This window comes from Xiphias gladius, chromosome 11 (genome assembly GCF_016859285.1).
Source record: "Xiphias gladius isolate SHS-SW01 ecotype Sanya breed wild chromosome 11, ASM1685928v1, whole genome shotgun sequence".
In the NCBI taxonomy this organism is placed as follows: Eukaryota; Metazoa; Chordata; class Actinopteri; order Istiophoriformes; family Xiphiidae; genus Xiphias; species Xiphias gladius.
In genome coordinates, this window is record NC_053410.1 from 24,880,485 (window position 1) to 24,902,852 (window position 22,368).

The following is a 22,368-nucleotide window of genomic DNA, read 5'->3' on the forward strand; positions in this document are numbered from 1 at the left end:
TAGGAACACCTGCACACCTGCTTTATTCATGCAATTATCCAATCAGCCAATCGTGTGGCAGCAGTGCAAAGCATAAAATCATGCAGATACAGGTCAAGGGCTTCAGTTAATTTTCACATTAAACATCAGAGTGGGGAAACAATGTGATCTCAATGACTTTGACATGACCATGATTGTTGCTGCCAGACGGGCCAGTTTGAGTATTTCTGAAACTGCTGCTCTCCTGGGATTTTCACACAGTTTACTCAGGATGGTGTCAAAAACAAAAAATATCCAGTGAGTGGCAGTTCTGCAGATGGAAACGCCTTATTGATGAGAGAGGTCAGAGGAGAATGGCCACTCTGGTAGGAGCTGACAGAAAGGCTACAGTAACTCAGATAATCACTCTTTTTCTTTGCACAAGATGTTGAACCGTGTGGAAGATGGGCTACAGCAGCAGAAGACCACATCATTTATCACTCCTGTCAGCCAAGTACAGAAATCTGAAGCTGCAGTGGGCACAGGCTCATCAACACTTGGCAGTCAAAGGCTGGAAATACACAGCCTGGACTGATGAATCTGGATTTCTGCTGAGGCACGAAAATGGTAGGGTCAGATTTTGGCATCTGAATCAATGGACCCAAACTGCTTTGTGTCAACAGTCCAGGTTGGTGTTGGCGGTATAGTGGTGTGGAGACTGTTTTCCTGGCACACTTTGGGCCTCTTAATAACAAGCAGTCATTGTTTCAATGCCACAGCCTATCCAAGTATTGTCGCTGACCATGTGCATCTCTTTATGGCCACAATTTACCATCTTGTAATGGATACTTCCAGCATGATAATGCACGTGGTCACAAAGCAAAAGTCATCTCAAACTGGTTTCATTAACATGACAATGAGTTCAATGTACTTCAGTGGCCTCCCTAGTCACCAGATCAGATATGGTAGAACAGGAGAGCATTAATGTGCATCTGACAAATCTGCAAAAATCACTTAACACAATCATGTCAACAATGACCAGAATCTCAAAGGAATGTTTCCAACATCTTGTGGAATCCATGACATAAAGAACTGAGGTACGTCCTCACTTACCTTGGGAGGTAAGTGAGGACGTACCCAGTATTATTGTGGTGTTCCTATTGAAGTGCTCACTGAGTAACTTTATTGCTTATACAAGGCTTTCTTATTTAGGAATGTTTTCTTTTGTATTCTTGATAAGTTAAAGCTACAGTATATAACTTTTAAAAAAATATTTTTTAGTTGAAATATGCTCCATAAAACGTATCTTAATGTGGAGAGGTACTGTCAAAGGCCTCTGAGACCCAGACTCAATGTACAGCCTGGCAGCAGTGCAGAAACATTCCCTCCTAAAGTTTTTGAGCGAGCTTTGCCTTTCTAACCAATTAGAAAAGGCCAAAGTCAGGGATCGGAGCTCACGGCTGTCAATCAATAGGTGAGGGAGCTTCTGGTCTATTACTTCTCTTGCAGAGTGGCTTCAAGCTAGTATTAGTTGCTGATAGACGTCCTTGTGGCTGATTCACAGGCAAGCAAGCTCCCAATTCCTGCATTAGCTGAGACAGCGAACAAGACCAGGATGTAGGTTAAGGTCTAGGCGAGCATAGCGAACAGGAGGAGGGAGGGGTGGGAGGAGCAGCATGGTTTGCTTTCAGGTACACACAGGGTTCTCTGATTTTGTATTTCCCATCTTCTTAAAAATAACCATTTAGGTCTCACACTCCTATGAGTATAAATTATTGAAACAACAGCATCAGTAAACATGAAAAACTTTAAATGTCACACATCTACTAACAGAGCTGAAGTTTGAAGTTTGGCGAGGGGGGTACCTCTGGTTTACATTTTGCTCCCTAACATTTCTAATTACGAAACACTGCGTGAGAAAGCAAGATCTCCCACCTGAGTCTGTTTGATGTCTTCACTGCGGCCGAGTTGATAAAGAGTCTCCACAGCAGCACTGATCACATCCAGAGACAAACTAAAAGTCTTCAACCAAGACATGAGATCACCTGGAGAGAGAGAAAATTGACAAATTACGACAGTTCCAGACTCTTCCCTTTGTGTTTTCCCATTATCTCATACCACAATCACTTACTAACTATCCTGTCTTTAGTATCTTCATTCAAATGTGCAGCGATGTCTCCTATCACACACAGGACATGACAGCAGGTTGCCACACTTACGTCCTTTGAACTAAGAGCAAAAATAAACAAATAATAAATCTATGTACCCGAAAACATGAGCTCAAAGCATATGTAAATAAATATTGTGTGTCCCCCACACCTGACCATGCTGTCCCAGGCATCCAGGATCTTGCCGTAGGGCAGTTTGGGAGAGGAAGCGACAACCTTGGAGAGCAGCAGCCAGGCCCCGGCAGCGTGATCTGCCTCGGTGTGTGAGATCAGGTTGGTGATGAACGTCGCTGTGAACTTGTTCTGTTTGGACCAGATGGCGAAAGCCCTGCTGAAATATCGGCTGGAGACCCAGGACAAAAAAGAAAAAAGAGAAAAAAAAATGACTTAAATGAAAGTATTTGGTATTTCAAACAATTACTGCTGTATGACATGTTCTTCTTTTGCATGAAACATAAACTGGACTGAATGTAGTAGGTCCAACCTGAGGTTCTGGCAGTCATGACAGAGCAGGCCCAGCAGGTCCCAGGTCAGCCTCTGACTAGCATCCACGTGGCGGCTGGCAGTGTACGGCTTGACCTGGCTGAGCAGCACCTGGTCCAGAGCCTCCAGGGCCTTGTCCTGCACAGAGTTCTCAGAGTCCATCACAGCCGGCACCACACCCTGCAGCCACGCCTTCTGCACCACACTGCACCCTGGTTTGGCCTGACGGTCAGAGCAAAAAACACTTTTAAAATATGTCAGGCAAAATCTATTACATTTTCCTTGTCACTAGATTTCTTTGGACAAGCAATCAGCATGCAAATTGTTACTTTATGCTGCAGTAGAAAAAATATACAGTTTTATTTGTCTTTTTCACACTGTTACTGACAGCCCCATCAGTGTTTTTTTCAGTTTTCCTCTGTCTTTTTTACTGTCTCTCAGAGCTGCTGGTTGAGACTCACGGTGAGCAGCTCTCCCATGCACTGCAGGGCCTTCTTCTTCACAGACACAGCCGGGTCTCTGCAACGCTCCGACAAAATAGCCAAGTTCTCCCAGCTCGTGGGGATCACGTCATGTTTCAGGAGACCCACCAAGGCCTGTGCAGGGACGGCAGAGCATAGAGGTTAGAGGTCATCTGTGCCTCTTTTGGTTTACCACAAGCATACCGCACAGAGAGCCAATGAAGGGGTGAAAACACATATAGTGGTGACTGATCATTTGTTATACTCATCATTATGATTGGATTTAAAACATGAAGCATCTGAGAAAGCTCAGTTCCAGATACCTGCAGTGCCGATTTCCTCACGTTAGGCTTAGAGTCTTTTACACGCCGCAGGAGAAGAGCCAAGTTTTCTTTCACTGCATTGAAAATATATATTAACTCACAACTCAGATTTTGAGTTTATAAATAGAATATAAAAGAACAAATGTGTAAACAGTGCTTGCACATCTATTTACAATAGCTGCCCAATAGCCAATGTGGGTCATAAAAGTCGTCTGAGTGACACGCTGAGGGTGGTTTGTCTCACCGTCACAGCCAGAGCTGTCCGTGCTGCTGATCTCCACAGTCCTGAACGGCAGAGTGCGGTAGGTTTTCTGAGTCTGCTGGGAACTTAGACTTCCTGAAACACCAAGTCAGATCTATTAAAACACAAACACTTCAAACAACGTGCACTACAGTGAACCAAGCATCGGTATCAAACTCCACTTCATTTGAAGGCTACTGACTGAACTGTATCCGTAGAACACTGTCAAGAACCAAGAGCTAGAAAAGAAAAAAAAAGCAAATTTTCGTCTCGTTTCGTCAGGTCAAGAAACATGAGCAGTCAGACTAGGGCTGCAACTAATGATTATTTTCATCATCAATTGATCGGCAGATTACTTTGTCGATTAATCAATTAAAAAGTCCAAGGTGATCATCAAATATCTTTGTTTTGTCTGACCAACAGTCCAAAATATGATTTAAAACACAGACCTGTTTCGGACTCATCAGGTGTTCATCAGGACGGAAATAGTAAAAACTGATTATTTATCAGTAATAATCAGGTTCAACAAATTGATAACATCATAAAATCTAATTGGGCTATACTCCAGAGCGACCCTGTGCTCAGGGAAGTCTTTTCTGAACCTCCAAAAATATCCTACAGGCATGCCTCTACCATCAGAGACAAATTGGTTCACAGTTATCTGCCACCTGAATGGGGAAAGAAATGTTTAGAAAGCGCCAAACATAAACATCGCCCCAATGAACTGCAGAAGAAAGATTTAAAGACAGCTAAAACATACAAAAACAAAACCCTTCTTTAATTGCAACACCAAATATGTAATGCATTACCTCTCTTGTCCCTGTAAATGTTTCCTGTTTCTGGTCATTCTCTCTTTTGAATAATTTTGTTTTTGTGTTTCCAACCTCTCTGGTCTTCTGACCGTTGTGTTTCTTGAGCCATCAGACTTCTTTTAACCAATCTCACCTTGTTGACAGACCTCAGATTTTTTACTTGTTGAGTACAAAGTGATTATTACACATAGGAGTGGTGGCCAAAACTTCAGAAATAAAACTGAAGTTGTAATAAACCAGAATTATCCTTTAAAAGGCAAGGTGACAAGAAATATGTCTGTTAAAATAAATCTTTTCCACCCCCTGTGGAAGGTCTCCATCCAAACTCCTATTTTGAGAAACAGTCGGTTTGGTAAGTCAAACAAAAAACTCTGTAATAAAGAAACAAAAGAGTGTACCTTCTGTGATTTCACCGTCCAATACTGTCTGGGTTCCAGCTAAACAGAAGAGTAGACAGGTTACTTTAGGGGGAATGTTCCCACAAAAACAGGTTATGATGTTAACACAGCAGTTCTTAAAATATATTTTCTAACAGTTCAAAGCATTATGTGATCTCCCCCCACATGTTTTGATGCTTCAGCTCTACTGAGTGCATTGTCAACTGAAACAGTTCCTAGATTCAGATCCAAAATCAGCCCAAATACTTCAAATCTAAATAACAAAACACCTTTTTCCTGTGAAGTTTAAGTGTTTTCCTCATTAGGTCCAGTGCGTGTGTGCATGTGTGCGTGTTTTCTCACTGGCAGAGAAGAGGTTGTGGACTGCCCGGGTGACGTTGAGTGACGGCAGCTCCAGACAATGGGCTAGACAGGCAAGGGCGTGGCCTTGGACTGTGGGCGATTCGTCCATCCGCCGAGCGAACAGCAGGTTCTGGATCAGGAACTTGTGGGGCAGGAAGCAGGCAAGCTCCGGGTCCTGACAGTCCTCCGGCCTCCTCTCTGGCTGCTCCAGGAGAACCATCACCACGTCCACAGAGAAGAGCCGGCACACCATCTACAGAAGCCAGCATAACAGACTGTACACTCTGGGATTTCACTGATAGGAGATAATGAAGCCTGATATTTAGACTATAGCTACTGATTAATAACATTCACTTTCCAATATATGCAGCCCTTCTATAGGATTTAAACTGTCCCATTTTGTTTGTCCATATGTACTAAAAGGCTGCGCTGAGGAAGCTGAACTTGCAGTTATTTTTCTGTTTTCCCCAGTGGCCTCCTGCTTGGATACATATTTTCCTGTCTCTTAATGGCTTAATTATAAGCATGCATGTTATATTTTTGTTTGTGGCAATAATCAAGTCAGAGACCTCCAGTGGCTCAGTGGTAAACTGGTGTTTGTGGCCAATATTGCCGTAGTTGCGTGCGTGCATTCTCTGGTTTGTGCTGGCACACACTGGCAGGCCGGGTGTGGTGATAATGCGGACGAGCTGTTTTTCTGCCTCCTCTGTTCAGCGCTGACCGCTGCAGTATCATGTGACAGACAGCCCTCCCTTTTATCTGGAGAGCCCGTGACAGGATGTACAGACTGACACTCTCTACAGTAACTGTACTGAGAAAAATATTCTAAACTCACTGCTGAGTAGCTGAATGCATGTTTCTATCATATGACAAAGTAGAACTAGGGTAAATTTGAATTGAGTCAGAAAATACTAAACTGAGCAGAGAAATATCATAACTAAGATTTAAAACATTTTTAAGATTTTATTTATATTGATGTTAGAAATTACAAAGAATAATGTAAAGTGTCTTAAATCACTAAACCTACAGACCTGCTCCAAGTCCCATTATGTTCTTTTTTGTTGTTCTTTTTTTTAACCTTTATTTATTTAGGGTAGTTTCACAGGAACGCCTTGATCACATTCACAGTTGCACAAAGTCACACCTAGAAGCTGCCCACTCTGACCTGTCTGCCACTGAGCAGCTCTACTGGAGCAGTCGGGCTAAGGGCTTTGCTCAAGGGCAACACAGGGGTGTTGATGAGCGAGGGGGTTAGCGCCGCCAGACTTAATCCTGCCGGTCCAGGGATAGAAGCGGCGAGGTTTATGACAAAGCAAGGGAACTAGGACTCCAGGTTTTTCTTTTATGTTTCACTTGGTATCATTTCCCCACCTGCATACTGCTTTCATTTTTCATGCAGTCCTGCTGAATAATATAACACATCTCCTGCTGCCTTCACAAAATGTATGCAACATAATCACTGACAATATTCAAGTTTAGGCTCATTTCTTTTACACACATGGATTACATTTGAATAAATGAGCAACTGGTTATTCTTAGCTGCTGGACGTAAATATCAGTTTGTCTGATGGATCTCCGGGGTGAACTGAAACGTTACAGATGAACGAATGTTTAAACTGTGACGACGTTCATGATACCGATAGCTGAGATGGGACAGCTCAGTATTTTTAAGGAGCTCCATCTTTTCAGGCTTGATATGTCCGATGCCCTGAGTTTTCAGAACTCCCAGATTCATCCACATCGATTTTGCATGACTTCTGGAAGCTTTTTAAAGTCAGTCACTGATCTTTTTGTTGGTCTGACAGCACTAAGCTATTTGTCTATTATTTCCTTACATAAAGCCTTCCTGTTGTAAGACCAATATTCAACTGGAGCTCCAAAATTGTCTTCTCTTACACCAGTATTTTAAGGCCAGTAGCAGAAAACGCTTTGCTCTCCATTGCTTTCCAGAAAAATGTGTCTTCAACTGCCCAGAATCAGATGGTTTTATCAGCACGTCATGCAAATCAGGTGAAACAAGCAAAGTTAAACAAGTACTGAATCCCGCAATCATCAAATATTTGTGTCTGAATCACGACAGAAATATAAAATACAGAATACATCAATATTTAACGTTAAGAGGTGACCACTGGGATGCCTTACCTTTGAGTGTCTGGAGAAATTAAACAGCCACTTGATGAAACAGGCGTAGTCTATCCCTATCATCTGAGACGTCAGCATACCCACAGCCTGGGCTCCGTGGCTTCGAAACTCGCTTTTCTCCACCATCTAAATATCCACGGCACAAACACTATATCACAGCTATGCTAATGCATCATTAAACAACAATGTAACAGCAAACTGTACTAGTAAAACGATCCAATGTGACTGCCCTCATAACCTTAAGACTGAAACCGCTCAGGCTGACTCTCTGAACTTTAACACAAACAGTCCTCATTTTTATCTTCCCAGGGAGTGTGCCACTGCTGAGTGCCTGCTGGAGGATTCACCTGGAAGCAGATATGCTGCAGGAGGATATGCAGGAAAGGTTGCGCCAGCTCCTTCAGCTCATCCACAAGATGACTGTAAACATAAATAGCAGGTGCAAAGTAATACATAGTTTTGTGAAATGTCTGCAGTTAAACGGCTAGGCATACCCCAAATATTCAACAATCAAGACATCCTGATGTGAGGCGTTAGCACCAATCTTTATACTCCATCCACCAACAGAAAATTAAGGAACTATTAGGAAATGGGGTTGCCTCATTTCACCATCTTACATTATGCTCATGACAGTTGCAATGTATGATGCAATTGATTAAATAAAGACAGGCATGAGTTCCACAAAGACATTATGTAGTGGTGGCTTGTATAATACAAGCAATGACACAATTCTGTAGATTTGTAACATTTGAAAATTGTTTTCAGCCTATATCAGATTTTTATGTGGGGGAGATACCGATCAAATCCAAGATGGATAAAATCCAGCTACACATCTTTGTATATCCAGCAGGTGGCAGTCAACGATTTAATAAAACAACATAATGATTAATTATGTAACTGTCGTAAAAATCATTTTTCCCCCCGTTTAACTGTTTTTGAGTTTGTTCTAAATTATTTTCTTTAATTAGTGAAGCATAGATTTTTCTTCTCATTGTGACAAGTGTCACACTTTTTTAACAAAGCATCGCATTTTTAAGTTAAGTATTGACCCGCACTGAATCTCTCATAGATATAGATCTTCTGATCTGGCTCCAACAAGTGAACAAAGGATGATGATTTTACGCCAATCACACATCAAGCATCTGATGCTATAATGTGTGTCCCAACTTTCCTTCATTCTCTGCAGTCTGGTGGAGTCAAAGTATAGTACCAGTTTAGTGGAAAAACCGTGAAATGAATTAAAATATTTTAACTTTTTCACTCGGTTCAACTGTCGACAAAATTGCTGTATACCACATTCAAATTTAGATGGTTCTACAGTTTGCTTTGTCATTTGATCAAAACATAGCTGTTTACCACACAAAATGGATGGCCTGGTCACGCGTGGAGAGGATGGCCTGGCTGGGTACAAGAAGGGAGGGCTTCCCTCTGTTGCCTTTAGTCATCATCAGGATCACGTAGAGAAGCCGGTGGAAAACCGTCCGCAGGGACTGAACAGACACATCAGTTTAGATTAGAAAAATCCCTCTGTTACGGATAAATAAGGACAAATAACACTGTAGATATCGCTCTTGCTTTATGTTTAAACAGAATAAGATCACAATATTTTGCAATTTTGAAAGCTGTTAGAATATTTTATTTAGACATAATGGTTTTAATTGTGTTGACTTCTAAAGTTTGTGTGACATCAATGTTGGGGCCTATATTTTTTTATATTCTACTTAACCTGTCTCCAAACTGTGAATTCAACCAAAAAATGTTTCCTTCACACATTGTTTCACTTGAATAGTTTTAGAGGCCTGAGGAGGTAAAACTCTCCAGTATTTGACAATAAAAAGCAAAGACTACAGAAACATCAGGAAAAAGAAATTTCCTGTCTTGTTAATGATGTCAGTTTTTCTTGGGGCCCCTTTTTACCCCAGGTTACCTCCAGGTTGGGAACCCCTGATCTACTGGTATCTAACAAGGCAGATATGTGTTATGTGGAGGTTTGGAGATATTCACGTCTGAGATTTCTGCTGCCTCTCAGTACAGTTGAGGTCTTTAAGTCTTGCTTGAAGAAATAGTCAGACACTTAAGAAAGAATCTCAAAGAAAACTGTTGATAGTGAGGTCTGTGAATTATCCAGAGTAGCTTGGACATATTTTGCGGACAGCTGTGCTTGAGTTCTTCCCGAATGTAGGAAAAAAACAGGCAGATATCTCAAAACCTGGGCAAAATAAAACTTTTTGCATGGCTAGTTACAGTACTGCAGGTAATGAGTATTTAGGCAGAAAAATATGTTTGTCTTTTTCTTTGTAATTTTGGTGTCCCTCATCCCTTTAACTCTGGACTCTCTTCTTTACCATCAACAATAAGATTTGTTATTTACCCACAGCCCGAACAAATAACTGTTCAAGCAAGAGGGAAGATTTTTTTGGTCATATACAATATAAACCAAGCGTATTCTCTAAGCCATTAGAAGCACATGACAGTGTTTTTAGCTGTAGTTGGCTTGAACAGTGCCTGTACACCCGGACTAGCACGTTCTTCCCCCACTGTCTGGACCATCATCTTGGTCAATTCAGGCTTGATAGAAACAGGAGTCGCAGGCACAGAAAAAGGGACTGTACCACTTAAAGCTTTTGTATCTATGTCGGTATGAGCCACTATTACAGTGTGTGCAAAGTGCCGTCTAGTCCAAGTCTTTGGGAAGGATGTGTGGTTTCTATGTGTCACTACAAAGAGAGAGAAGGCAGGGAGATTCCGGCCACTGTGGTGCATGCAGAGAAAATGTTTCTCATTTCTGCAGGTTGAAGATGGTATTTAATGAGATTAGGTAACACAGTAATCCAACAAGTCTGCATAATGTTGGCCCCCATGGGCCATGATTATTGAATCTTACTTCTCTCTGGTCTCCATGTTTTGGCGAGCAGAGCAGCTGCAGGCCGTAGAAAGCCATCTCGGGAACACTCCTCAGCTTGCTGATCTCTCTGTGCAGAAATAACATAACTGTCTTTTCTTTCATGTCCTGGATAGATTTCTCAACATGACAGAGCAAGACATCAGAAAACTCACTGTTCAGTGGCAAAGGTCAGCTCTCCAACGACGGGCTCAAAGTAAAGGAGCTTAGTGAAGATCTGCAGAGAAAAAAGAAACATGTCACCTGCTTAGTGTAGTATGAAGTGAGCGTGATGGTAGAATTAGTAGTTACCTGTGTGCAGTTGCTGGCAATCTGTGGTCTATCTTTGAGTGTAAATGTCTGCAGGAGTCTGAGGAGGCTTTGAACCAGGAGAACCACAGCGTCTCTGATCTTCATCAAATCCTGGCCAGAGAAATGAAGCTCCTCTTCCTCCTCCTCTGCCTCCTCCATTTCCATCTGAGGAAAACAACGACAGGCACCTCTGAGGTCATTTCAAGAATTCATTATTTTGTACATCTCCATCTGTGTTAGATACAGTATAATGAAGCTAAACAGATGTAGCTAATCCATCACAGTGATTTTATTTCCTCAAAGATACATTATGGTTGCATACCAAAAAGTCCCAGTAAAGGGCTAATTTGAAAATCTGTCCTTGGTGGTGCATTCATGATTAACGGTCGCATCATGGCAATTCATTCAGAAATTTTTCAGACATTTTAATCTGAATCTAAAAAAAAAAAAAAAAAAAAATCAACCTGCCAGGTAACACTAGATGTAAAGTCAGTGTATGAAAGTCTGCAGCAAACGTTGTGCCATTATATCTTGTAACGGTCCATGGTTTTGAGTGATTTCTGACAGAGGACCTTACCTCTGGAGTGTCTCTCCGCTGCGGTTTGGAGCGTTTGCCCTCTGCCTGAGAACTCTTCAGGCCGTCCTTCTTGCGCTTTTTTCCAGCGTACTGAGGCCAGCAGTGAGAGGTCAAGTCGGAACACGTGTCCAACAAAACCTCATGGAAAACCTTGTTGGCAATGCTCCCTGGAGGCAATAAACACACATAAAGGAAGTCATCTAAAAAAAAAAAAAAAAAAAACTGCAGACAAACACACAAAACACTCAACTGTACATCACTGCCAACCTTATATGGAAACGGTCAAAGAATATGCTTTGTATTTTACAGGTGGACTGTGCTAAAGCACCCAGCAGGCACGCCAAACTTAACACATCATCAACAGAAGAGTCTTATGTCACCTTGGGGAACTAGACATAAGCAAAACAATACTACAAAAAAAAAAAACAACTCAGCGCTTCGATGGAAGGATGTAGATGATGACATTAGAGTGAATGATGTTCTTACTGGCTGTGTTATGGGGATAACTAAGGTGAGCAGTAAAATTATGACCCCTTAACTGTCCATTATAAACCTTAATTTTATAGACCCACTTTCTCCTGTTGATTTGTTTCCAAATTTTCTGAGTGCCTGGCTGCTTGCATTTCTTGACCTCTTGTACTTTGTTGTAGTGTTGTCAACGTATTCCCAGATCTCACTTTGTGAGTACAGAGGTTACCATAACGAACAGAAATGGTGACCAGAGCTACAATAGTCACTGTAATGAACCAGAATTATCTGTTAACTGTTAAATCCAACCCGCGTTCTGTGAAAACGTCACAGGCACTAATCGCACACTTTCCCTCCCTAAAATGAACTTCTTTTGTAGTTGTAGTATTTTCCATCAATCAATTATACATCTTCGATAGAGCAGGTACTGATTCACACACAAGCGGAAGCGCAAGTGAGAAGACAAGCTATACAGTATTTACTGTTTCAATAGTCCAAAGGAAATACATGTTGAAACCTTACTGCCACAGTTTTAACAAATGCTACTTTGTGGCTGCACTGAAACTACATGAAGATCTTCTAAGGTATATGTATATTTCTCAGATTTCTTCACCTGGGATTCCCAGCAGCAGCAGGTAGAGTGAGGCAGCGTGCAAGCTGCTCACTCTCTGCTGGACATTGGCCGCCTTGGCTTTTCCCCCCAGGACAAAGAAGGACAGAACGGCCACCAGAGACTTGACTGACACTCTGTTCTCCCCCAGAATCGCCCAGATACTCTGCAATGCAACATGGGATACACTCAGCGCTTACTGTTGCTAATAGACAGGAAAAAAACAAAGATACCCAGCAGAGCAATGTTTGGCATCATTAATGCAAAAAAAAGATTTAGATTGATTACCTTCCTCTCAGGGAGCCAATAGTTTCAGTACATTTCAATACACTAATCAATGTTATTTTTTTATTTGTTTATTTTTCTGCAACTATTATGAAAGACACACTTGCACGTACATATATTCTCACATATACAGTACGTGAAAGTAAACAAAACCCCTTTCAGGAGAGATAATGAGCTGAAAGCTTTTAGAAATACCTCTCCTAAAAACTCAAGCCAAGAGAGACGAGATTACATTCAATTAAAATGATCAGCTGCAAAAACCAGTGTTTGTTGTAGTCAGTGTTATGTGAGAGTATAGTGCCCACTAAAGTTTTAAGTCTTTGCACATTAATTTTTTTGCAGAAAAGTGAAACCAACGACAGGCTGTAAAGTAGGAAGTTAGTCTAGGAACTTACAGGCTGATTTGGAAAATGAGCAACAGGAAAGTAAAATATACATATTTTCAAGTTCACAGAGTAAAAAATGCTAAACTGCCTGTATAGCCCTGTAAATAATTCTTGTATTAGAGTTCCCTGAAGCAGAGGACAGATCAGTTTTACCTGTGAAGCTCCACCTCGTTCTGCAGACTGCTGTTGCTCAGCAGCATGGGCCAGTAAACACTGATACAGGTTCCTGAAGGCCTGGTCTCCACTGGCTGTCAATTTTTCTTCTACAGTATCATCCAGTGGTTGTCTTTCTGTGAACTCTAGGTCCCATACTGAATCCACCCAGGCTGAAATCACAACAGTTATCACATTACCTGCAGTTTTTCAACACAACAACAGACGAGATTTCAGAACTTGGAGAACTCTGTTGGTAAATGTGTGAGGGCAGAAACTCCAATTCCTTATTTCTTCCATGTAAGAATGTATCTTCATTTAAAGCCACATTATTTTCTTCACGACAATGATGATTGAGCCTTGTGAATTAAACTACTTTGGAGCTGTAGGGAGAGCTAGTAATATTTAAAAGGACCATACCATTGATTTTCCATGTTTAAGCCGAATAAACTACACTTAACTTTCAAAATGAAATGTTCAGTTGATACACCCATTTTAAGATTCAGTGATCTGCATTACAGAACACATGTCCACAATTATAACTCACGGTAATCATGATTTCACTCATAAAACAATCTTTTAAACCGGGTCTAGTTTCCATGGCGGAGGTATACATTCCTTCTGTGTAGTTCCGTGTTCGATCGGTTAGCAGGACAGATGTCACATTGATGAGTAGGTCTGATAGGACAGACTCTGCTCTGTGAAGCAAACCACGTTTTCTGACCAAAACATTCTAGCTCATGGCAGGACGCACAACTGTGTCAACCTTACCGTGAGCTTGGTAAGAGAATGCTCATGAAACCATGAGGTGTGAGGTTCCTGGGTATGAATAACGATATTGTCGCTACACATTAAAAGAACATTTTCACTGTTTTCCCACTAATCCAGAGCAGCGCGGGTTATGGCTCATTGCAGTCCAACATCCAGAATATTGCAGCAGGTAACACGTGCTACATGTGTGAAGTGACCATTTCACTGTAAATGACTACTTAAGAAAGAAATCCCAATACCAATCGGGATGGCTGGTCATACATGCATCACTGCCTCACCCCAACTCCTCCAGCAGTGGTTACAATGGTCCCTTTCATGGCAGAAAAAAAAAAACACTGTTTGGTATGTGTTACAGCTCAACCGTCACCACTATCAACGGCTATTTATGTGCTATCTTGTATCTAAAACTGTCCTCCACTCTGAGATCAACAAAGTAACTTTCATACATCATTCATTCATCATACATCATTAGTTTCCTAACATCACAGCTTCTGGATGGAGAAGCTCTGTCATCCGACCTTCACTTCCGCACATGAATGCTCCGCCAGGAAGGACTCGAAGATCTCTCTACCATTTTAACACCGTTCAAACTCTAAAATTAAGTAACTTTAACAGAAACCAGTGCAGGCATGTGTTTCATTATGATGCGTCAGCTGTATTGAGCAAGTTTCAAGTCTCTGTGATTTGATTTTGATGATTTTGAGTGCACTGAAATGAAACCAATGAGCCCCTGGAAGGTAGGAAAACTCATTTAAAAACGATGGTGCTGCTTGCTGTCGGTAACACCACCAAAAAACACCGTCAGCACACTCTCAATGACATCTGTCTAAATGCTGTTTAAGTAGGGTGGCATCCAGTGATTATTTCCACGATCTAGTAGTTTGCCTATTATTTTCTAGATATATTAATTACTTGTTTGGTTGCTAAATGTCAGCAAAGCCGACTGCAGTTTCTCAGACAACAACGTTTCATATTGAATGTCTTTTTTTTCTCCCCAACAGTGTGAAATGTTTGGTATTTTGCTTGAAAAATGACTGAAACAGTTAATCAGTTATCAGTTGCCAATTAATTCTGTGACAACTGACTAATTGGTTAATTGTTTCTGCTCCTTAGAACCATTGAACTCAGACGAGGAAAAACACCACGGTAGATCCTTCCAAGACAGATGGACATGTAATAGACAGTGTATGTACAGATAAGGCAGAAATGTCAAGAGTGAAATTGAAATTCGGATTAATACAATAACTATATTTAGGTATATAAAGTACAGACAAAAAGTAATTACGTAAAAGTTAAGTGTATCAAGGATATATTCAGGTCATTGTGATCAAGTAAGTAGGGCTGCAATTCTGATTTGTCTTTATATGTTGGGTTCATCCCACCAATGCTGCATACTGAATTACTTTCTGGAATTTCTGTATTTGTATTGTTTACTGTTCATATTCAGTGTGCATTCGTGCGGCTCTATATTGAGAAGTAAAGTTACGCGGGGAACCTTGAACCAAACTCCCTTTTACGAACTTGTCAGTTTAACGTTGCATAGTTTCCGCGTTCTTTATGCGTAACAACAAACCTCAGATAACTGATGCCAGGGCTAGCTTAGCTAAAAATCATACTTCATAAATCGGTTCGCGACATTTTTTCTGTGACCCAGAACGCAATGGGTCACCACGGTGACAATTTGTTAGGTATAAAGGTCTGACGTTTGGATTTAACTGCGTTTTGCTTTCAAACCGGGCGACAGTGACTAACTTGGAAGATGTGTGAATGGGATTTGGATGCTGTTCTCCCTGTAGACCAGAGCAGGGCACATAACCCGGGAATTAGCGATGTTGGCGGCCGGGGGCGGCCAAAAGTATCCCAATTTGATCAATCCGCGTTATTCAATATAATAGAAAAGGTACGCGGACAACATACACGAAACACAAAATTTTACCTCCTGGGATTTCTTGTAAGTTCAGAAACTGCAGCGCAGAGATCAACTCCATCTTGTTTATGTTTTGAATCAGCCCGCCAGAAAACGCAGACTTTTACACATGCGCAGTGAAAATGTCTTCATCCCTTACTCCTTTTTTTAAAGTTAATTCTTTCAGCTTTCATTGCCGCCATCTTCTGGTCTGGAGGACCAACTAATAATATATGCATTATATTGACACCAGTAATGAAAATCTTTGAACCATACCCAGGCCCGAGTGAGACCATGTGAATTTAATACCGCATGACCAAAGTCCATGCTCATTTGTAATCAAGTTAATGAAAGAGATGAAAGGGCCTGAGGTGGTTTCAGGGACCTGGCTTGCACAGCAGATGTTAGAGTTGGAAGTTATCACCCTCATATAACCCATTGCTTATACAAAGGGTGCTTATTTGACTTAATCAGGGATGGATGTGGACTGGGCCCATACACGGAGTACTGACGGACTCTTGTTTCTGACTGCTTTGTGATCGCAGTCAGTATGCAAATTAGGAGAACAGAGCTGGTGGACTTGTCAGCAAACATGGTAAACATATCAAGAATACAAAGTGTAAATGGGATCTACAGTATATCTATTTTAGTCACAGTTCTTCATCAGTGAGAATCTGCTGAAAGATGACCTTCCATTTTGTTTTGTTTTTTAAATTTTATTACATTTATTTATTTATTTATTGTATCATCTTGCAAAGTCAAAAAAAGGTGGTAAATTTTGCAATTATTCTTCCAGAGAATATTAATGACAAAGCAACTGAGATATACTGATATGAAAGCGGGATATTTCTGTCATATCCCGAGAAGTAACATTTAGATTACTGTCAACCTCTTGAACCCAAATTTTCTCCCTAAAATTCTTTAAAGCTAAAACATACATTTGGAACAGAAATCATTTCCCACACTATATGCAGGACAACATCTGACAGTATAGACTCCATATTTGCTCTTTCCAATGCTGAAATAAGACATGACTTTAAAACAGTGGTGGGAAATAGTGGGCACCATAAAATCAAAATTTTCTACTGATGGTAAAGTCCTACTAATAAATTAATTACATTTCTGATATCCTTTGTCTGCTCTTCCATCCAAGTTATACTGATGACTTAATGGTTCAGTATCTTCAAATGAAACATTTCTTATGAAGTCTCCTCCAAACACGTCACAATGCAAAGTGGCAAAAATACTGTGCATGATTTTCAGATTGTTAGTTTCAGAAAGTTAAATAAATAAAGAAAATACTATTGTCAGACAAAGCCCACTCAGTTCTGAAATGGTAAAGGAGTTGAGGGAGGGGGCTGTGGACGCTTTTTGACGATCCACCAAGCACTCCATTTGAAGCATAGTGGTCGCAGTCACTTGGCCACTTTACTGAGGAACGCAGTCAAGCGAGCACGTCCATCTCTTTCTCCATGGCTTCCACATTATTCTCCAGACTGTACGTGGCCCATTTGTTGAGCCTGCTGTACAAAGGCAGTCCATTCTTTTCCCTGTAGAGGTAGACACCAGTCACTCTGTTCCAGTTGGTGCTGCAGATCGGACTAGCACCCTGGTGTTCAGCCAGCTGCTCCTTCTCTTCCTGCTCCAATGCCACAAAGCCAAAGAAGTTCTTGATGTTCTCTGCAGCCAGGAGGCGGGCATGGACTGCTGCTGTGCGTTGGAAGAGGGTCTTTTCATTAGAGCGGTACTGGGACCAGTAGTCCTCCTGCTGGTAGCCAAGTGGAGAGGAGCAGCGCTTCAAACACAGCAACAGGAACACCATCAGAGACATTCCGGCCACCAGCAGCCAGCCTATCAGCTGAAAACAACGGACAGTTGTAGAGTCAACACTTTGTTTAGGCTCGAAGGCACTTGATCAGTTAAGTCCACCAACAACAGCAGAGCGGCTGTCATCAAACATGACTATTATGCATGGCTGCGGCTTTTTAAAGCACCTGTTATTATCAATAATTCATCACATGTACTGTACCTGTTTACCATCGTCATCAAATGTCAGAAAGGTAATTGATGACTACAGCTAATTCATAACCTTTGTTGCACCTGTCTTTGTCTTTTGCCATCACACTCATCTCTTCTGCCATTCGCTCCCTGTCCAGCTGTGTCCCAAGTGTTTTCCAGCCTTTCTGCATCACCTGTGCTCTACATCAACCTGCACACCGGCTCCCAATTCCCTCCTCATCTCCGCAATACCTGTCCCTTGGCCACAGTTCTTTGCTAGATCATCTATTTTGCCCAGCCCAACTGTAGAGATCCAGTCGTCCTGTCCTGTTATCCTACCTGCCTTGTTTTTTTAATCCTTGTCTGCCATTTTGGATTTTACCTGCTTAGTTTGCCTTGTTTTTCACCATGTACACCTTGTTTTTACTGCACCTGTGCAGTCTGTGAGTTCTGGTTTTGAGTTTACACCCTGACTGAGCTGTCACAGATCATTTATACATCTGTCCCTTTCATCTGTCCTCCTTAATAACAGAGCCCATGTGAGCATCAGCTGGACCCAAACCAAGTTAGTCCATCTCTCAACACTTTCTGACTCGTCTACTCTGTGGTTCTCATCTCCAAGCCCATTGGTTTCTACTGAAGACATAAATATTTTAAAATAGCTCACAAATATACAGCTTAATTTATAAAAGGCTCAGTCATTTCCTAAAAACAGCTGCTCACTGTATTTTTTAGTCAAATAAACAAAAGAGCGTTGGTTTGAGTCTGAACATGGGATTCGTTGACATTAAGAAAATTATAGAATATCACCAGACTTATTATTCAAAGGAACATGTTTGTTAGCTGTCTTACACAGAGTCAGATTGAGAACATCACTACCACTTTTATAAAGTGTGACTGTAAAAAATGGACGCATATCAAGTCAAGTCAGTATGTTTTCCTTTGAAAAAATATGCCTTCCAAAAGCTCTAAAGTTGTATTGTTTGTACAGCTTATCTTTGTCATCATCATGCTTTGTAATGTGAAAGGAATGTTTCTTCACTAGCTTTGTGCAATATATTCACAGCATCATATCCTCATAATGAGGCTGCCACATCCTAACTACACTTGACCCAGTTCGGTTCATCTTATTCTCTCAAGTGTCTTCTTCATAGAAGTGACTTGTTTTTAATGTGTTTCATCTACAGCATGCTTAATAAGTCATTGCTTCCCTAACAAGTAACACCAATGGAAAAACAGTGTCACATTTGTTGGAAGTTGTTTGTTTACCTTCTGACTGAGCTACGCTTCCTACTGCTTCTAGGCTAAACATATCCTGGACCAACTGGACCCAGTGGACCTTTAATTGGGGTAAAACTAATGGATTGATCTTCTCAATGTGGATTTCAGAGACATCATGAGCAGACGTCTGAAGACACCTGTGTGGGTGTGAAAACCCTTTAAAGAAAGTTCCCTAACCAAAACTTTCTACAGACGGAGATGCTGCGCAGAAGAGCTGGGTGGATGAATACGCTGTTGTTAATCAAAAAGTAGTTCCAGCACAGCACATAACTACACCTAATACTACAAACTGTCATTTTTTCATTGCTGTTTGTCCATCCATCTGTCTATTAACTATACTGCTTTTCCTTTTGAGGGTTGCAGGGGGCTCGAGGCAATCCCAGCTGACAATGGGCGAGAGGCAGGGTACACCCTCGACAGTTTTCCATTCTATCGCAAGACTGACACACAGAGAAAAAAAACCATTCACACCGACAGGCAATTTAGAGTTGCCAATTAACCTGCATGTCTTTGGACTGTGGGGGGAAGCTGGAGCACCCGCATGAAACCCACGCAGGCACCAGGAGAACATGGAAACTCCACACAGAATGGCCCCCGCCAGCTGGCAGGTTCGAACCCAGACCTTTCTTGCGGTCCACTGCAGTACTGTGCAGATTAGAAAACAATATACAAAAAGTTAGCAAGTTAATCAGTGAGCTTTAGAGATGCTGGGAGGTGTATATTTGAACTTTGAACAGAGCCAGGCTAGCTGTTTCTCCCTGCTTCCAGTCTTTATGCTAGGCTAAGTTAACTATGTCCTGACTCCAGCTCTGTTCTTAACAAACAGACACAAGAGTGGTGTTTTTCTTCTCACTTAACTTTTGGGAAGAAACACATAGGCATATATTTTCCAGAATGTTGAAGCATTCCTTTTATGGGTTTTGACGGCAGATAATATAGCTAGCACTTATTTTCTTAGTATTTTATATTTCCTGTTTATGCACAGCTATGGCAACTATAATCGGGGCAAATTTTAAACCAAGGTCCACCACAGGCTGTGGGGGTTGTGAAGAAACTATTAGAATTTATTACTATTTGAAATTGTAATAAATGTAACTTCAACAAATAATTGGATTCAAATTGTCTATTTTAATTTCTATATTCATTTCACAATAGTAACAATATAAGTGGCAGTGTTGCAGTATTATTTGATTGTTTATTACCTCTCCCAAGGAGTTTTGTCTTACCCATGTCTGTTTGTTGATTTGTTTTATTGGTTTATTCATCAGCAGGTTTATGCAAAAAGTACTGAACCGATTTGCACCAAGCTTAATGGAGGGATGGGGCATGGGCCAAGGAAGAACCCATGAAATTTTGTGGCAGATAAAGCAAACCCATTAAAAACTTGGCGCAGATATGCCATGCTAGTTTTGTAATGTGACAGTAATAAGGAATCACATCCTGTTTGGTAGTTCAACACCCTTTAAAACTGAATTGACATACAGAGATACATGGCCCATGACCCATCCCTCCACCAAGTTTGCTGAAAATCGGTTCAGTACTATTTGTGTAATCCCACTGACAAATAAACGAACCGACAAACAAACTAACAAACAGACAAAGGTGAAAACATAACCTCTTTAGCGGAGGTACCCAGGGAGCCTGAGATGTGATCAATGCTTAAGACATCAGATTAGATCCTCGTTGTTCTGTTATTGTTTTATTATTTGAACTATCTAACAAGCAACTAAGAGTCATAAATTGGGGTCAAAGCTGATTGACTTCAGACAGATGCAGATCAGCCGGACGCAGATTTCTAAAAACCCTTTCAAATGGATGGAAAGTCTGACTATTAACTCTGCATGCCTACACATGTGTTTAAAGCATTACTTGAATTCAAGACGTTACTGATTCATATGATGTTTTCTCTTCAAACCTTCCTGTGTCCCTGACAGCATCAGAGGCATGTGGAAATCTTTTCTTGATTTTGACACTATAGCGCAGTTTTATTTGCTAGTTTCATTACAGTTGTCCCAGAACTTGATACCCATAGGGTCTACCAAAATTGCTTTCATTCTCAGAAACAAACAAGACCAGAGCAACCTGTAAAAGTTACCAAGGTCCAGACCTCAGTCATAGCTACAGCAGTAACAATGTTTAACAATGTCTATTGAACAATAAAAAGGAAAAAACAAGACAGTCCTGCAAACACAAAGCATAAAGCACTCCACTACCTGAGATTCATATTTCAGTCGACGCTCAATTTCAGCCCAGGAGCCTTGAAGGTCCGTTGGAAAACTTCCTTCACACGGGAATTTAGCCATGACCTCTGTCCCCTGACCTGAGGGGAAGCTCTCCAGCGTACTGGGGTCAACAAATTCACTGAGGGCACATGTGTACGCCTGGCCCCGCAACAAAGAGATAACCACCCATGTCAGCGAAGCCACAATAGCTCGACCAATGATGGTTCCCAGTAGTGCAAAGGCGGTGACTCCCGACAGCTTCCGGCACTTTCTGAGCCGACACTCAGAGACCAGGTCCCAGGTGCTCTTGTTCATCATTATTCCTACGAGGAAAAATGCCAGCGCTGGAACACCAATGGCAGCCAAGCCGTAGAGGTAGTTCCTCCCAGAGGAACATGGACAGTCAAAGGCAAAAACGTTGTACGCAGTCTGGCCAGCCACAGTTCCCAGAGCAATCAGACCATTGAAGATCATCACATCTTTACTCTTGAAGAAGAGGGACACAAACTTAAAGTTCTCTTTGACGAGTGCAGCAGCAGCCATGTTTGGTCTTTACTGAGAATAATACTGAAGAGTTGCAAGTTTGGTTTACAACAATGTCAGACTGCAGAGAGACAAAGAGAAGGAAAATAAATAAGAAACTTAGAGTTTAAGAGAGATTTCTGTTTCAAATAAACACCCTGCTTTGAGTCTTACAGGAGTCTGAAGTTTTGCAGCATCTGTTTTGCAATGAATGGATTCAGTTTACTAACAGAATATAAGTATTACACTTAAGTCATGCTTATGAAATCAATCAACAAAGATGCCAGTTCAGACTGAAGTTGTTTTTTTTGTTTTGTTTTTTTTTCAAAACAAATCCTGACATCGAAAACAAAGAGTCACTATGAAATGCAGTCATGCAAACTTACTCTAGCAGTTTCCTGAGGCGGTACATGTGACTCAGCCTTTATAATCTATCATAAACATCCAGTCCAATGACATCTCATGAAAAACTATTGGTTCAAAAACATAAAAATCAACTTTTGTCTGTAAGGCTGAAAAGAGAGGTCCCTCGTTTTTGCAAGCAGCTTTGAATCTGTGTTAGCAGCCTGGGCAACAGAGATGACTCATAGTCAGGAACTACCCTCCAGTTTTCTCCCAGTGGAAAAAAAGAAAAAAAATGTGGCGTGTAAGTAAAAACATGTGTTGGA

At 41.2% G+C, this 22,368-nt stretch overlaps 2 protein-coding genes across 2 annotated transcripts in view; both read right to left on the minus strand.

Annotated features, from left to right (window-relative positions):
* The window catches only part of ncapd3 (non-SMC condensin II complex, subunit D3), a 29,267-nt gene extending 13,466 nt beyond the window's left edge, over positions 1 to 15,801 (minus strand). Inside the window, exons 1-19 of the mRNA XM_040139880.1 lie at positions 15,708 to 15,801; positions 13,001 to 13,173; positions 12,180 to 12,342; positions 11,099 to 11,265; positions 10,522 to 10,686; positions 10,386 to 10,447; positions 10,213 to 10,300; positions 8,685 to 8,818; positions 7,676 to 7,748; positions 7,329 to 7,454; positions 5,187 to 5,439; positions 4,845 to 4,883; positions 3,638 to 3,730; positions 3,394 to 3,467; positions 3,071 to 3,205; positions 2,611 to 2,831; positions 2,278 to 2,469; positions 2,090 to 2,187; positions 1,894 to 2,003 (exon numbers count right to left, since the gene is read on the minus strand). Of these exons, the coding sequence (XP_039995814.1) occupies positions 1,894 to 2,003; positions 2,090 to 2,187; positions 2,278 to 2,469; positions 2,611 to 2,831; positions 3,071 to 3,205; positions 3,394 to 3,467; positions 3,638 to 3,730; positions 4,845 to 4,883; positions 5,187 to 5,439; positions 7,329 to 7,454; positions 7,676 to 7,748; positions 8,685 to 8,818; positions 10,213 to 10,300; positions 10,386 to 10,447; positions 10,522 to 10,686; positions 11,099 to 11,265; positions 12,180 to 12,342; positions 13,001 to 13,173; positions 15,708 to 15,759 (2,418 nt within the window). The 5' untranslated portion in view covers positions 15,760 to 15,801. The remainder of the gene's footprint in view (positions 1 to 1,893; positions 2,004 to 2,089; positions 2,188 to 2,277; positions 2,470 to 2,610; positions 2,832 to 3,070; positions 3,206 to 3,393; positions 3,468 to 3,637; positions 3,731 to 4,844; positions 4,884 to 5,186; positions 5,440 to 7,328; positions 7,455 to 7,675; positions 7,749 to 8,684; positions 8,819 to 10,212; positions 10,301 to 10,385; positions 10,448 to 10,521; positions 10,687 to 11,098; positions 11,266 to 12,179; positions 12,343 to 13,000; positions 13,174 to 15,707) is intronic.
* Positions 15,802 to 16,444: 643 nt separating this feature from the next.
* LOC120796802 (calcium homeostasis modulator protein 2-like) lies at positions 16,445 to 22,250 on the minus strand. Its single transcript, XM_040139881.1, has 3 exons — positions 22,087 to 22,250; positions 21,170 to 21,782; positions 16,445 to 17,535 (listed from the first exon to the last, which is right to left on the minus strand). Exons 2-3 carry the CDS (start codon positions 21,719 to 21,721, stop codon positions 17,122 to 17,124), a joined length of 966 nt encoding a protein of 321 aa, XP_039995815.1. The 5' UTR covers positions 21,722 to 21,782; positions 22,087 to 22,250; the 3' UTR covers positions 16,445 to 17,121.
* Positions 22,251 to 22,368: the final 118 nt, after the last annotated feature.

Excerpts from the sequence above, each read along its gene's own strand:
- LOC120796802 (XM_040139881.1), bottom strand. The coding sequence starts at position 21,721 with ATGGCTGCTGCTGCACTCGTCAAAGAGAACTTTAAGTTTGTGTCCCTC. Across the intron at positions 17,536-21,169 it reads GACTGAAATATGAATCTCAG|CTGATAGGCTGGCTGCTGGT; the intron begins GTAGTGGAGTGC and ends CGTTGTTTTCAG.